We start from the raw sequence: 16,319 nt of genomic DNA, 5'->3' as shown, positions 1-16,319 counted from the left end.
CAGTCAGCACGTCAAAAAACGTATTCCTCGACATCATATATGTCTCTCATTCATTCTGAGAGAGACATCCACTGACGGAGCTGGTAGCACCTTCGACACGCGGCGACAGAAACACATTTTTTGACGAGCCGCGAGCAGCAAATTCCCCGCGCGGGGCACAAGAATTTGTCACACAAATCGCCCTTGGTGCTTCATGGCCCCTCGTGAATGAATGATAGACAGAGGTACTGGACAGACCGCCGATGTCCCGCCTCCAGAGTCATATACCTCACTGTGATTGGTTCGTTCAGCTCTGCACATAACAAGTGTCATTCATATCAGCGTTGCGGGCCGCACTAACAGTAATCTTTCATATGGCCGCAAATCATCATCCTGCGGGCCGCAGATGGCCCACGGGCCGCGAGTTTGAGACCCCTGGTCTAAATGAAGATGTGAACCAAACACAATGATAAAACTGTCATTCATGAGCTCAGTTCACGCCAACTTCCATCAAAGAGGATTCATCAAACTGAGACTGATCAGTGGGTGAAATGTTTTCATTGGTGTCATTTGTTAAAAATGTTCTCTATGATTGCTTAAGTGGTGCTTGTTCTCTTCAATACGAACGTGAGAGGTTCTGATCATAGAAAAGTTCTTCAAACTTTCATGTTATCATCATCTTGTAGGAACAGTTGAAGCTCCGATCCGGTTCTGATGGATGTTTTAACCAGTTTCTCTGCATGGAAGTCCCTCACATCACTAACTCCTCTGTAGACAGTCTCTCAACAACACAGTGAAACGTAGTCAGGATGTCTTAAGCTCAGCTTTGGACCCCAGAAGAAAGGTTCTGGTTCTGGTTCGACTCACATCGTTTGGAATGAGGAACTCCTGAGACGTTTGGGAGCTGGAGTCCAGGGATCCTGAGGGACAAAAAGATGGATAAGGAAATGGCTCATTCCAATGATGTTTTCATCACGGGGAGATGTTCCATAAATAGGTGATATGATTCTAGATGTTACGATGCTGTCAAACCAAAAAGTTCTTCAGACAAAAATGAAACTCTTCACATTTTTCTCTGTAGCTTAAACTCTTAAAGTTCAAACCTTTACAGAAAAATAAGTCCAGTTTATGAAAACTGCAGACACTTCTGTGGAGTTCACACCTGGCTTCTGTCAATCAAAGCAACACCTGAGCGAGTTCTAAAAGTTCTGAGCATCTGATAAAGAACCCTTTGGAATGGTTGTGATAACAGGATCCGCTGCTCCTCAGTTTAGTCAAGTTTACTTGGTTTTGTAGTTTCTTTAATTACAGAGCAAATATAAACAGCAGGAACATATTTTATAGGAACATTAACTTCATGATTTGTGCAAACATTTAATTCATCTTGTTCTGATTTTCTTCTTTTTGTTGAATCTTTACCGTCTTTAGCACCTTCCTCACTACAACTCCCATCAGCCCCTGCTTCAGTCTCCTCCATGTACATGTTACTATCACTGTCAGTATGTATGTTCACTCCAGCTGTACTCTCAAAGTCTTTGTGTTTATTCCTCAGTTTTCCTTCGTTTGATCCTCAGTGTTTCATGCCTGTTGATTGTTCCTCTGACTCTCCTCTGTGTTTTGGACCATCGCCTGCTGTTTTGACGCCGTTTTGACGCCGTTTTGTCTCGCCGTTTTGTCTCGCCCTTGTTCTGTTCCGTTAAATGCAAATGGATGCTAAGTCTCCGCCTCTTTGTCATGCTTTATGTTCAATGTCAAAATGACTGATAATTTGTCTCTTTAGTTTTTGTGTTAAAAGTTTGTTATTACTAGTTACCGCCCCCTTGTGTCCACGGTCTATTCAGGCCGTTTATAAATCCCCTTGTGTTTCCTGTTGGTGGTGGGGGGGGGGGTCACCTGTTTGGAGAATTTGTTTGTAATTTCCTTAATCATATTTTGTTCAGTTGACCCCATTTTATTTGGAGTCACAAGTTTTGGTAGAAACTCTTTCCCTCTCAGTCTCCAGTCGGTCCGTCATGATAATGAAGTTTTTCATTTAAAGGAATCAATGACCAGACTGGGGCTAAGAAATATGATCCTTAAACGGAAACATGGTTTCTGAAAAAGGAATTTGAGTCAGAGGTTTACAGAGTCAAGCATGAAGAAGAAAGTCTGTCATGATAAAAAACAGTTGTTTTTAAATTAAAAAAAATAAGATTTAAAAGTTTCAGAAAAATCTCATTTTATTTTCCCCTAACAATAAACAAAATCAATTCTTCCTCCAAACTGCGCTGTGGTTTAAGGACAGATGTTTGTTCCAGCTTCACTGAATGTTAGTGGTTGGTAGATACAAACATTCTGATGACCTTTGACTCCCTCAAATGTTGCTTCAACCTGTTTCAGTGATCAGATGGAATTCCATCCATGCTGTCAAAAGTGAACATGACAAAATAAAAGCCAAACGTTGAAAAACGTGGTGTTACCGGGCAGAACTGGCGCCGCAGAAAGGGCTTGCTGCTGCACGGACAGCTGCTGCAGCTTCGCCAACTGAGAACAGAGAGCGGCTCAGAGTTAGACACTGTCCTCATTTAAAGGAAGGCCGATTCATGCTTCTTACCTCTGAATGTGGAAGGCTGTAGTGGCTCTGTACTGCATATGTCTGAAACATGGAGAACATGAGAGAAGCTCAGCTGGGACGCATGCCGGAGGAACCTGAAGTATCAGAGCGGTTCGGTTTGATCGTTCTTGGTCTTTAGTGGTGATGAAACAAGTCCAGCTTTTGTGGAAACTTATTCCAGAAATAATTCTCAGCAGAAGCAGGAATGTTACAGTTAAAGAGGAGACGGTTGGTCCAATCTGAAGTCTTCTCTTCTCCCGTCCCTCCATTAGGAGGGGCTGTTTATTTTTTAAATCCGACCCTCCAAACGGGCAGATACCAAGTCCTCCGTCACGACGGTAAACCGCGCTGAGAGGCGTTTTCCTTTGCTGTCCTCTGAACCACAGACGGTAGCATTTAAAACTAGGTAATGACTTTTTAAAGTTATTAAGCCGCTGTTGTGTTGATTCAAGCGTCGGAAGCTCCGCCCTAAAGCTAGCAGACTGGCAGTTATTGGTGACGTCATCGAACAAAAGTGACGTCTGAATATGAGACTCTATTTGTTCCTGATTCTCCGTTTGGAGGGATAAATGACGGCAGAAGGAAGAATTGGGATTGGGCCGTGGTCTTCTCAGACGGGGGATTTTACTGGTTCATTTTCTTCATGACACACAGATCTTAGTCAACATACAAGTCTGTCAGTAAGTGAAGCATTCCAGGGTTCACAGGGCAGAAATGATCTTAGGATTGACCTGGACCTGGATCCGGGTCTCCTGTGCTTTGGCAATACAGGGTTGTGTCCAGAAGCACACCTGGTGTGAAACTACCAACCACCTGTGTGAACGAGTGAAAGCTGATTCGCTGTGGCTAGTCTCTCGTTGGTTTGTCAGATTTCCTTTTCTAAACTCTTGTTGATTGAAGTAAGAAGTTATTTGGTGAAGACAGGTTCAAGAGAGACAGACAGCAGAGTTCATCAGTGGTTTCATCAGAAGTCCCTCTGGTCTCCTGGTCTGGGAGGACAAACTCACCTGCTGCAGGTCCATTCCTCCCTGAGCCAATGAGAACAGAGGGTGGGAGCCAAAGTCTGCAGCCTCAAACACCTTCAGACAACAAGAGACAGCGTTAAACGCTGCAGGACTCATCAGAGCATCAGCTCTGCATTGTACTGAAGTCCAGCTCCAGCTAGATATGGTCTTCTGTGGTAAAATCTTTAATCGTGATCCTTAAATTATGATGATGCAGTTCTTAGAGAGAATCTAAAAGCCTGTAGTTTTTAACCTATTTTCTGCAGATCAGCAGGAGTTCATCAGAAGTTTGAGTTGTGGACAGAGCTGGTGGCACAGAAGTAACCCTGTGCTGGTTTCCCATCATGCCTTTGTTTACTAGCTAGCTAGCTTACAGCCCCACACAACCCCAAGCTAACATTAGCGGTGCAACAAAAATGGTGACCAGTATCAGAGCTATCAAGCCGTCCGGTTCTGATCCAGATTCCAGCTCAGATGAGGGAACAGAGACGTTCTGGATCTGTGTCTGCAGGTGGATGCATCAGGATTGAGGCGGAGCAGGAGCTCAAAGATGAGCTCTGCTTTACCTGCTCCTGATCCGAACATCATCTCAACCCTCGTGCTCTCTTAAGGAGTCCAGGTGACCCCACCCTTATATAAATTCTAATTATTTGATCAACCCCCCCGACTCGAGCCGGGTTTACCCCCAGGGGACGTAACAAACCTTTCTGTTATTCAGTAAGTTCAGTCTCTTATCTTTTTCCTCTGTAACTGATACTGGACTTCACTTCATCTCACCTGGGCTCCTCCCAGCAGCACAGACCCCGGGGTCGGGCTGGGCCGATATGGAATGGTTGCCCCTTTTGGTGGCGACTGCAGACGGTGGAGGAGTGGGAAAACACAGAGGAAGAGATGAGCAAATGTTATTTTAAAGTCCAGAGAGTTCGACTGGAAAATGTGTTCACACAAAAGACAGCATGCTGTTCAGATCAGATGAAATTCTGAACAAACTCTGGTTCTCTTTCAGTGAACCGGTTTGAGTACATTTTCTTGATACATCTCCTCCATCATGAGAAAACTGCTACATGACCACGTGAAGAACCAAAACCATGTTTCTTTGGAGTGAGTCTTTGACATTTGCAGGTCACTTTCTCTTCATGCCTTCCAGAAAATCAGCCGAGGTAAGTAAAGATCAGTGACTCAGTGAGGAAGACATTAGATTAACTGATGGAGCGGAGTCAGACAGTCTCACTATTCCAACCACAGATGCAAACTGTTGGAGCCTGACACAGAGCGATGCGGCAGAGACGGAACCAGACACTTCCTACATCCTGTTACGGCACTCTTTGTGTCTGTTCGTGTGATGTGAGTTTGGATGGATGGGGTGATTGAGTTGGAGTGAATGTGAGTTCCCTTCTGTAGGTCTCTGAGCTGAGCTGCAGCTGAGTGTGGCCCCGCCCTCCTACACCTGATACCCATCATGCCGTCTGCTGGGGACCAGAGACTGAGGATCCACACCTGCATGAAGGAGCTGACTTCTCCAAGCAGAGCTGGCAGCTTTTGTGACACTCTTATGGTGGTCAGCCTGACCATGGTGTGAACTCCAACATTTGGCTCATGGCCTCTTTGTTGTGGACTTTGGGGGTGGGGCTTATGGGGGTGGAGCCTATGCTGAGATCCTGTGTCAGAAACCTTTGTGGAAGTCTGTGTGTTTTTAGTTAAACTTGTTTAATACCTGGCGGGTCTCATTCTGTGACTCTTATGTGGAGAGGATGTTTCTGTTGTTGTGATGTAAAGTTAATCCATAATTTACTTGTTTAACTTCTGTTTTCTGTGCGGCAGAATAAATCCTTTGTTCTTTTGCAGCTAACAGCAAATTAAAAGCTCCACATTACTACAGAGCTCCAGTCTGGGTTCCTCATTTGTATATGTTACACCTTCTTTTCCCTTCAGTTGGGATCATAAAATAAGTGGGGGCTCGTCCGGGATGGATGAATTTAATCCCCCAGACTTGGATATTGTTAGTTTATCTGTGTGTAGCTGCTCTGTTGTTAGTGCTGAGTCATCAGTGCTGAGTCATTACTGCTGAGTCATCACTGCTGAGTCTTACCCGAGTCATTCGGATGACTACTGGCTTTAGTCTGGAGGACTTCATTGCTGGTCCATTAAAAACATATATGTGTTGCAAAAGCGATCTGATGCAAGGATCGTGCACATCCACAAACGGCTTTGACTCCTTTCTACTGACAGACGAATAAGAGAACGTGTGTGTGTAGGGGGGGGGGGGGGTTATCCCATTGAGGGGACCACTGCCTGAAACTTATAACTACAAACTGGACAGGTCCCAGGAAAGCATGGCCAAGTCAGGATGAAACTATTGTATTCTATTGATGACTTGAACCAATAACTCTATTTGAAACCACTTAGGTATTCTTCCTAGTTTTTCTCAGAGTGGTATGACCTTCAGAAAAGGTGGTACCCACAATGCCTGGTCCAGTCAGGGGTCCCTACAATGGCGTCAGACAAGTCTGTGTGTGTGCATGAGGCAGTGCTGGAGGTTTGTGAACCCACCAGATGACAGCATGAGTAGAGAGCTAGTTATCTGTCCAGCAACACATCTCCAACATAAGTTACACAAATACAGCCAATGCAGAACAATCACACTTGAAACACACACACACTCCATGTGAAACCTCGGTTGGCTTCAGAGTTGGTCTTTACGATAAAATCCACCACAATTAGGTCTGCAGTGCTGCTACATTCACATCCAGGTTTCTGTCAGTAACAGTTCTATTTTCAAATGATTGATTCTTATGCAAACTGACTTTATATAACAGTATGTTCTAGATTTTATTTCTCCTTTGTCAAACCTTTTAATTGTCAACACCTTCATCAATGTCTTTAAATATTCAATGCAAATGTCTTCACTAAGTTATAAATCGTTAGTTTTGTTTGATTAAGAAGAAAGGACTAGTCGTGTTTTTATGGTGAAGACTGTCTTCATGTCTTCCTTCTGTTTTTATCTTCACTTTCAAATGTTGAGCATTTCCTCTAAATATAACCAAGAGGATTAAATCCTCAATGAGTTTCTGTTTTTGATCCACTGCAGGTTTTCGTAGAATTCATTTGGCATCATTACCAATGCTGTCACTGAGGCTTCAAAAAACAAACTTATGTTCTTTTTTGCCTCCGTTCTATCAGGCCATGGCACTTCTGGCCCTTTGCTGCCCCCTCCTGGTTCCTTTTTGTATTTGTGTTCCTTTTTTGCTCGCCCTCTCCCTATCTCTCCTCAACAGGTGTTCAGGATGAGGCAGGACACCTGGCACACCTGTAACTCTTCATCCCAGCAGTATGGAAGACCGGTTCCTCCTCCTCCTCCCTGCCGGACCTCAGAGGCATTAGGCCCACCTTAGAGGTCCATGAGCCGTGTCCTCTTAACCAGTTTATGATCCAGGTTTTCTTCTGTAATCTTATCCTGATCTGGATGTCTGGACCGCTCCGACCACGTCAGCTCTCCACCTGTACTATAAAATCCCTGTTTTCCCAACATTCAGACTCTCCTTTAACTGACGGTTTCATCAAGTGATCTTGAGGACATTTTAACTGCAAAGAAAGGTTGAGGACATAAATGGAAAACTGAGCTGTTCTACTCTGACTGAATCAGGCTGGACGGCGAGGATGCAGGAGTCCGTCCGGAGGGATGAAACTCATCCAAAGATTCAATGAAAGATCAAAGTCTGGAGAGACAAAACTTCACACAAGTGGAAAGCAAAGTGAATCAGTTTAGACATGATCAGCAGCTTCTTTCTGTTTCTAACTTTCACCTCCAGACGGAGATACTTGGAATCGAATGAGTTTTATTTTATTTTACCGTCTGCCCGTCTAACCTCCAGAACAAACTTTAGCCTTAAATAGGGCTGGGCGATAAAACGATAATTATCGTTATCGCGATATTACTTTTTTACGATAGTGAAATGAGTCTATTACGATAAACTTTCGTGTTAAATAACACGGGAGAAAACCCCGGAAGAGCCGCGCTTCTTCTTCTACGGAGTGTCTGATTCTAGGAGCCCAGACTGAGAGGGGGGACGGAGGCCCCGAATGATGACAAAAGGACACAACAGAAAACATTATTTCAGTAAACCAATAACCAATATATAATCGCAAATACTTTTATTTTTAATGTCAAGGTAACAATGTTTATATATTTTGTTTTGGAAACGTCGTCACCGGACCCCCCTCCTCTAAACTGAAAATGGTTCGGTCCGACTGGATTATTCCTCCGCAGCTGTTTGTTACCGACAGACCCACAGAGTGTGAGGGAGAGAAGACACGCTTTAAAATCAGGAGCTTAAACACCTGATTTAGAGGAGAACCTCCATGAAAAAAGAAAAAAGGAGACAGTCTGTCTATTGCCGCGCGCTACGTGTCACGCGGGGTTGAAAGAGGAGAGACTGTGCATGCTAGTAACAGCCGCGCGCAGGGGGGCGGGGATTCGATTGTGGCTGTGGAGTTTAGAGTTTGAAGGTTTTGTTAAAATATTAACCAAAAGCTTTTGTATAGAGCTTCAAATTAGAATAATTTGTTGTTTTATTGTGAATCAATAATGAATTTCTTAGTTACATTTGTTCTGTTTATGTTCATTTCTTAATGAGGTGATCTAATAATAGTAAAATAAACTTGTTTTAACGACTCCTGACATGACACTAAATGAAGAGATCTTATGTGTTTGATCAATCCTCCAACATGTACACATGTCAGATGACTGAGTGAAATGATGATTAAATCTATTATCAGAACTGTTTATTTTAAATTTACATTTTATTATCTTCTGCTGCACAGCAGTACCTATAGTTTATGTTCAGAAGAAATTATAAAATAATATAAAAATGACTGCAATATATTTGCTGCTTTAGAACAATGTTTTTAAGACTTTATTTTAATTTGAAAGAAACTTGTATGTGCTGCAGTCAGATTAAAATAAATCAGAAATTCTGTACAGCCTATTGAAAACATACCACCGTTATGGTTTAACTATTGTGTACATTATGTACATGTACAATATTTATTAGAAATATTTAAATGTTCCTCACAGTTAGTTTCAATACTACAGTTAATACAAAAAATAATGAAAGTTTAATTTGAACTAACTAAGATTTAATGGGGGGGGGGGGGCAAAGTTAAGGTGTAAAAATCTGAAGTCCTAAAGCTCTTTGCAATAAAGATTACTTTGATTATTTGATTGATATCGTTTTTAATATCGTTATCGCACAAAATGAAAAAAGCGATATCGCAATATGAAAATTCCCATATCGCCCAGCCCTAGCCTTAAAGAGAGTCGCTACTATCAGGACTGATGTGTTTTTTTGTTTTTGACAATCATTGAAAGGATCTACAGCACAGGTACAGCCTGTATGTGAACAGCTTCAGTTCATGTTCCTCATTTCCAGACGTTCTTCTGTTTTTCTGATCATCATCTGCACCTGGATGTTCTGTATGGATCAGAGGGGATGCTGGATTCACCCTGAGCAGTTTACCAGTTCATCACATTCACTTAACGAACAGTTTCAAGTCCTGAATTGATCCCTGCGGTGTGTTTTTGTGTTTGTGCTGTGAGACGACGATGCTGACTAACTAACTCATGAAGTCTGAGTGGAATTCCAAGAAAAGATCCAAATGTAGATGGTGGTTAAATGCTTCTACGAGGATAAATGGAATTTGTCTGAAGTGAAGAACGGACAGACAATGAAACTTCAGCTTCAGTCTTTGATTCGGTTTTCCATGAATGTTTTAGATCCAGGAGCTGCAGAGCGTCAGGTCATTACAAAGGAATCTTACCTCCAGAATGACGGTGCAGATGAGTTTGACACACGTGATGACGGCTCTCTGGCCCCCGGAGATCGTCACCTCTCTCTCTGTGGAATTGGGGAGGAGCTCTCCTGCTACCTGGACCTGAGCACCTGTGGTCTGCAAGACAGTAGATGTTGAGTCTGTGCAAGTAGCAAGCTCTGATATCAGTCATGATACAAAGGGAATCTAAAGAAAGTCAAGATGGTCATTTAATACAGTTTACCCAAACACTGAACTTAGTGAAACTGTCAGATCATGTTGCCACAGATGATGTTCGTCCTGCAGCACAAAGATCAGTCGTGGGATTCATCCATGGAGAGGTTTTTTTTGGCACTCTTAAGGTGTAACTTTGCACTTTTAACCATGTCACAGAACTCAAATTCTCTCTCATCACTGAACTCTGACTTCATTTGATATCAGACAATACATAACATGTCAGCAATATTTGTCCAAAAGACTCAATATTTGAAATAAAGAATGAAAAAGTGAATACAACTTTACAAAGTATAGGTGTGCGATACCTGGAAATTGGGCAAAGTCATTCCAGGACAAGTATCGCTGATTTCATGATGATTATTTTTCTTGAAATGTTGTATTATAGAATAAGTTCAGAAATAGACTTTTTTAAAAATTAAAAGATTATTGTTAATATAAATCCACAGACATTTGCAGATTCCACTGACAAAGGACAAAGACTGGGTTCTGGTCATTACTCTTTACTGAGAGCCTCAAATGTAGAGTTGAACATGTCAATCTGGACTATGTAGCACACAGACTCCGTCAACCAAAGAGAACCAGAACCAGGACGACTGTGTCAGGAGGCCGCCCGCTGTCTCCAGAGTACTGACCACTTCCTGTTTACCACTCCACGTTTCCAGTGACTACTGCAACTGCTCTCAGGAGTCCCACAGCTGTGTTCAATCTCCAGTCACTCACCACAGTATTTAACCGAAGCTCCAGGCAAAGCACAGCGGGAAGTGTTGAGGCTCTAGTCCGAATGTTTATCCTATTGGCCTCTTCGTTATCGACCCAGTCCTGATCCCGTTACTCTCCTGGCTCCACTCCTGCCTGTCCCTGACTGCCGTCTGCTCCAGCCTCTGACAAGCCCTCGCCATGCCTGACCCTCGCCATGCCTGACCCTCGCCATGCCTGACCCTCGCCATGCCTGACTCTCGCCATGCCTGACTCTCGCCTGTCTGACCCTCGCCTGTCCGACCCTCGCCTGTCCGACCACTGCTTGCCTTCTCCCGTCACATCGCTGAACAACAAACTGCACATGGATCCGAACGCCTCTGAGTCGTTGTTACAGACTACAGTTTGGACAGTCCTGAAAGGTCACAGACAGAGGTCCAATGCCTCGTTGATGGGTATGGTTGTATTAACTGGCAACTTCCTGAGGGGGAAACTCCGGCATCTTTAGGACAAGAAAAAAACCTTGTTATCAATTTTTGGTTCTCAAGGCCGTGGAGCTGTGGGTAGATCTGATGGGGCTCACATGTATTTGGCATTTAGCAAATATTTTATCTGGCTATCAGATGTCAATTTCAGCATCTTCAGAGGTCAAATCCAGCTTACAGTATTCACACTAGTATTAACGCAGGTAATGCTAAATATCTAGTTCATAATGATGATAAAAAGTTACGTGTTAAAAGTTTTAAAAATGTATTTTTACATGTACGACCTAAGGTGTGTTCTGGATTTTGTGTGATTGAGTTTGACACTCCTGTCTTAGCACATGTGAGTCATTTTCTCCAAAACCCAGTTTAGATACAATGCTGAATATTTCTGATTTATTTTTCAAAGAAAGTGTCATCAGGTCGCGTTCATGTTTAACTCAATAGCGCTAAGATTTAGCTAGCTCTAAGACTGAAATCCTTTAATGACTTTCAAAGTTGGGATTTTGTTAGATTATTGTGTTTTTAGATTTTTGTTATTTTTGGTGGTTTCACACTTGTTGTCGTTTCTTGTGCAGCACCTTGACTAGTTATAAAACTGGCTAACAAAGTGAAATAAATAGACATATTTATGCGACATGACTTGTGACTTGGTCAAACATTACTTGATTTTACTTGCTTGAAGATTTTAAACTTGCTTGGAAGGTTTGGGACTTGTGACACTCACTCTGATGACTCAGTTCTACCTCTGAACTCAGTGATTGAGGCTCCTGGAGTCAAATGTTAACTTGTGATCCATAAGAACCTCCCACATCAATATTTAGATCTAATCTTCAGCACAGACTAACCTCTCGGATCTCTTTGATCTTGGAGCCCCCTTTACCGATCAGAGAGCCGCACTGACTGGCAGGAATTACGAGCCGTACGGTGAGCGGCGGCTTGTTGTTCACGGTTCCATTGGCTACCGAGGCGGTCAGGTCCTGCAGGAAGGAGAGAGAAGAAACCGGATTCACACTCAGCATTCTCGAGATGGTATCGTTCTGTCTATTCGGTTCAATTATCAAAGAGCAAAAGATGTGAAGCTGGGGCGGATTTAAAAGATGTAAAGGCCAAAGAATCCTAAAGTGAACTGTAACAGGAGCAGACGGTCAGTGGAGGGAAACCAGAACCGCTGGGATGTCTCTCTAGGACGCCAGCAGCAGATGTAAGAGGACGACCGGCGGACTCGGAGGTGCAGAGAGGTACCCTAAGGTAGCCGGGTGGGACGAGGACATGATCACGGTCTCAGAATGTTGTTGGGATAAAAACGGCTTCACCGCCTCAGCTGGAAGAAGCTGCTCTTTACCTGAGCTGAGGTCCAGCTTCAGATCACTGTCCATTTGAAACCCAAACTTTAAGACAGACTGTTCAGTAGTAATAGAGATGATTCCATTTTTCTGAGCTTTTCCAGACGCTTCCACTGAGTATCTGTTACTCATTCATACTCCATAGCATGATGCTACTACCCCCATGCTCACAGTAAGGATGATATTCATGGATGGTCCTCATCATTCTTCTTCCTCCAAACACACCGAGACCATAGAGTTCTGTTTTGGTCTCATCACATGACTTTCTCCCCTGATCCTCTGGATCATCCAGATCTCATCAGAGCTCCTCTGTAGTTCTGGGCTGATCCTCACCTTTGGTAGGGTCACTGAGACCCCACCAGGTGAGATCTGTCATGGAGCTCCAGTCTGAGGGAGACTGACAGTCATGTTTAGCTTCTATTTCCTCATAACTGCTCCAACTGTGGATCTTTTTACCCCAAGCTGATTGATAATTGCCCCGTAGCTCTTTCCAGTCTGGTGGAGGTCTACAGTTCTGTCTCTGGTGTCTTAAGACAGCTCTTTGGTCTCGGCCTTGTTAGTAGTTGGAGTCTCACTGATTGTTTGGGCTGGACAGGTGTCTTTATGCAGCGAACCACCTCAAACAGGTGATCCTGGTTTAGGATCATAGGTGAAGGTGGACTATTCAAGGTGGACTATTCAAGGTGGACTATTCAAGGTGGACTATTCAAGGTGGACTATTTAAGGTGGACTATTCAAGGTGGACTATTTAAGGTGGACTATTCAAGGTGGACTATTTAAGGTGAACTAACGGGTCTGTGAGAATCAGAGTTCTAGCTGGTAGACAGAAGTTCGAATAGTTATCTGTCTCACCGCATGTGTGTGCACCTGTGTAGATGTGCAGGTGTGAGTGGTCTCTACCTCCTCCAGTTTGGAGGTGATCATGGAGAAGGCTCTGAACACACAGTCTGTGGGTCCTGAGATGGTGATGATCCTCTCCGGACAGGAACCCTCCGAGATGTTGACCCGAGCGCCACTCTGGGATGGAAGGGGGAAATGAAGGATAAGTGCATTGTTTGTTGGAGGGGGGTAATAAGGGATAATGAGGGGGGGGGGACATTGTGTAGGACAATTATGAAATACCATCCATTTCTGTGTGACTTGAATAGCTAAAATAATGTTTATTGTCAAATCTCCGTATTTTCTGTATTTCCTGTTAAGCAGCATCAGGCTCCGCCTCTCAGTCCCACACAAACTGAGGTCAGAATGAAAATGGTCAAAAGCGGTTCAGCATAGCGTACTTCAACTCATTCAGGAGTTTTAACTGATGGTTCAGATTCTCAGTAGAACTGAGGAGATGTTGTTTCAACCACTAAAAGATTCTTCATGTTTTTTCTGTAACGGCTGAGACAATCAGCAGATCTGAAGGTCAAACTTTGGGCAGAAAGACCCACAAACAAGCAACAACTTGAGGGGAGAAATGTCTCTGAATGCAGCGATGTTACGAGAACACGAACCATCCAAAGCTGTGAGAGTTCTGCTTCACCATGAATAACAAACCCGTCTCACTGCAGGTGTTTGGTTTGTTTTTGTTGTAAAGTTACATGTAACTCTGTTGTTGATCTACGTTTAAAAATGGTTGAGAAATTGTTACTGGAAAACAAACAAACCGTTTTTTGGATGACGATTGATGATTCGTGTCTTTGTGTCTAAATGTAGCAGCAAAAAAACTTTATTGGCTGCATTTTTGAAAAGCAACAGTTTTTATAGCTGCCACTTATATTTTCATGTCAAGTTAAAAAAAGGTTTTGCTAAATAATTTTATATAAAAATTCTGTCTGGACTTGAGATGATGCAATAACTGTATGGCAGAGACATTAAATAATCATGAAGTCTCAGGTTAAAGAGTTCTGGAGGAAAAGACAGAAAACAAGACAAAGTAAGTCGTTGTTTAGGAGACAAATGTAACGTAAACCTAAAACAAAGAGACCAAATACCTCCTGGACTTTGAGGGATTTCAGATGTTTGTTCTGTGCCGTGTTCTCAGCATGAACACGTCTGACCTTCAGATCTGTGGACAGATATTCAGCCTCATCCTTTCAGATGCTGTTCTCCGTTTGTGTTTGTCCATTTCCAGAAGTGACTAACACGGATTCATCAACACTCCAGCAGCTCGTCATGGATCTGTCCCGTTAGCATGAGGCTAGCTGACAGTCGCTGCTGTGCTGAACTCCTCACAGAATCCCACCTCCGTCTAGACGTGTTTGAACCTTTGGATGGCCCAGAAATTTGATGGAAAAAGATTCAAATGAAATTCTAGTTGATCTAAGAGAACATCGATAGGCAGCCAATCAAATGATGACGCTGACCTCACACATGTACAACAAAATGATAATCCAGTAGGATCACAATTCAGATCAACAGTTTTCTTGTCTTTCTTTAATTTTTGAAATGTTTATCATTCTGTGTGTTTGTGTCAGCGCTGGAGCAAATGACAGTTTATCTTCTGTCATGAATGCTGGAGGAGGACACAGGAGAAACTTAAACATTTACTCAATAATCTAAAACATGACAAAACCATGAGAGAATGAACCAGTGACAGCAGACCGGAGCAGACGACCCGACCCGGACTGATGAATGACTGATGATCACGATGAACCTGATGAGACTGAAGGAACCGAACACGACCAAAACCCAAAACACAGCTGACAGGAACCCAAGTCCACAGTCCTCACGTCTCTTCTTTAAACACTTCCATCCATTGTCTTCCTACTAGTTTTATTGGATTGTTGGACAGACAAACTGCTCTTAACACCTGCATGTTCTCCAGCTGCTTCCACTCCTTCATTCTCCCTCAGCCTCTTAGATACCTGATATTCATTCTCCTCTTTACTTCGCCGTGTCTCTGACCTTCGCTGGATGTCACAATCTGTTTCCCGCCTCGACCTTCACCTGCTCTTTCTCCTCGTCCTGAAGCCGACTGCTGCCATCCTCATCTTCCAAACTCTCAGCATTTTCCTGTTTTCTCTTCACTGACAATAACACTCTGGATTTGGATCATCTGCTCCACCTGTCCGTTAATATTTCTCTTTTATGCTTAAAAGATGTTTTCTGTCTGTGATTAAGGTGATGGGGTGTACGTGTGAATGGATGGGGGGGGGGTTAGTTTTATATATTTTTTTCTTTTTTTTGTATTTTCGTGTCTGATTTTAATTGTAAATCTCTTTGAGCTGCAACTCATGAAAAGCCGTTTCTAACTAAAGTTTTCTTCTTACCTCTTCTCTGATTCTCTTCACAGTTTCTCCTTTCTGCAAACACAGACATGAACATGTGACACGGTGACCACAAAAGGCTTTGAAAGCATTTCCTACAAAGACATTTAGAGAAAAAGTAAATGGAATGTCCTCTGGCTCTTTGACCAGGTCGAGGTGGTGAGTGAGCTTCAGAAAAAAGAAAAGAACTAATTCATCTCAAACCTGGAAAAAATTCATCGCAATTTTTTATGTATTTATTTTGTTTTAGTTACAATATTTGCCAGTCATTTATTAATAAATAAAAATGCATGAAATAAAACTCAAAATTGTACATTAAAACTCAGTTTTTGGGAACGTTTGAATTAACCTGTGTATTTTCCAAATGAACAACGACTCTCTTACTTACTGTGTTTGGTATCATTTTAATCAGCACCGCCGTATGTATGTGACTCTACCTTTACTTAGTCATTTGTCCATGTTGTATTCACACACTAGACATAAAATCATGAAAAAACAGAAACTTCACTCTGGAAAAACTGTATTTATTTTACCCCACAAATGTTTTTACAACAGAATGAAAGTTTTAAGTGTAATTTCACGAAATCAACAAGAATAAAACAAACTAATCAACATGTTTTTGAATAAAAATCCAGAAAAACAGGTTAAAGTCACAGATTCCTTTGAGACATGAATACTTCTGCTGAGAGAAGAACATCAGACCTCACAGCTCCATGATGTGGATTCAGCTTCAGCCCAAACATACGGATTTCTCTCCTCTGCTGCTGTATTACAGCCGTCAGATTGACGTTTGTTCTCCGCCTCATTTATTAAAATAAAAGACCGCTTTTGTCCTAACACCACAAATAAATACCATATTAACTCTTTAATTACGTAAAATCTCAATCACAGAATATGAAAACAATGTTTAGCTTTATTTTAGA

The 16,319-nt window shown here is 42.6% G+C and overlaps 1 protein-coding gene across 3 annotated transcripts in view; it reads right to left on the bottom strand.

Annotated features, from left to right (window-relative positions):
- Positions 1–16,319, bottom strand: part of LOC112145584 (poly(rC)-binding protein 4) — a 49,231-nt gene that overhangs the window by 10,872 nt on the left and 22,040 nt on the right. For all 3 annotated transcript variants that reach the window (XR_004947970.1, XM_024270908.2, XM_024270912.2), the window contains exons 4-12: positions 15,400–15,432; positions 13,046–13,162; positions 11,648–11,779; positions 9,394–9,522; positions 4,354–4,428; positions 3,580–3,651; positions 2,573–2,614; positions 2,439–2,502; positions 847–899 (exon numbers count right to left, since the gene is read on the bottom strand). Coding sequence is in view for 2 of the 3 variants with exons in the window: in XM_024270908.2 (XP_024126676.1) it covers positions 847–899; positions 2,439–2,502; positions 2,573–2,614; positions 3,580–3,651; positions 4,354–4,428; positions 9,394–9,522; positions 11,648–11,779; positions 13,046–13,162; positions 15,400–15,432 (717 nt within the window). In the remaining variant the exon portion in view is untranslated. The remainder of the gene's footprint in view (positions 1–846; positions 900–2,438; positions 2,503–2,572; positions 2,615–3,579; positions 3,652–4,353; positions 4,429–9,393; positions 9,523–11,647; positions 11,780–13,045; positions 13,163–15,399; positions 15,433–16,319) is intronic.

Source organism: Oryzias melastigma, linkage group LG5 (genome assembly GCF_002922805.2).
Source record: "Oryzias melastigma strain HK-1 linkage group LG5, ASM292280v2, whole genome shotgun sequence".
In the NCBI taxonomy this organism is placed as follows: domain Eukaryota; kingdom Metazoa; phylum Chordata; class Actinopteri; order Beloniformes; family Adrianichthyidae; genus Oryzias; species Oryzias melastigma.
This window is presented reverse-complemented; position numbering and strand designations above follow the sequence as displayed.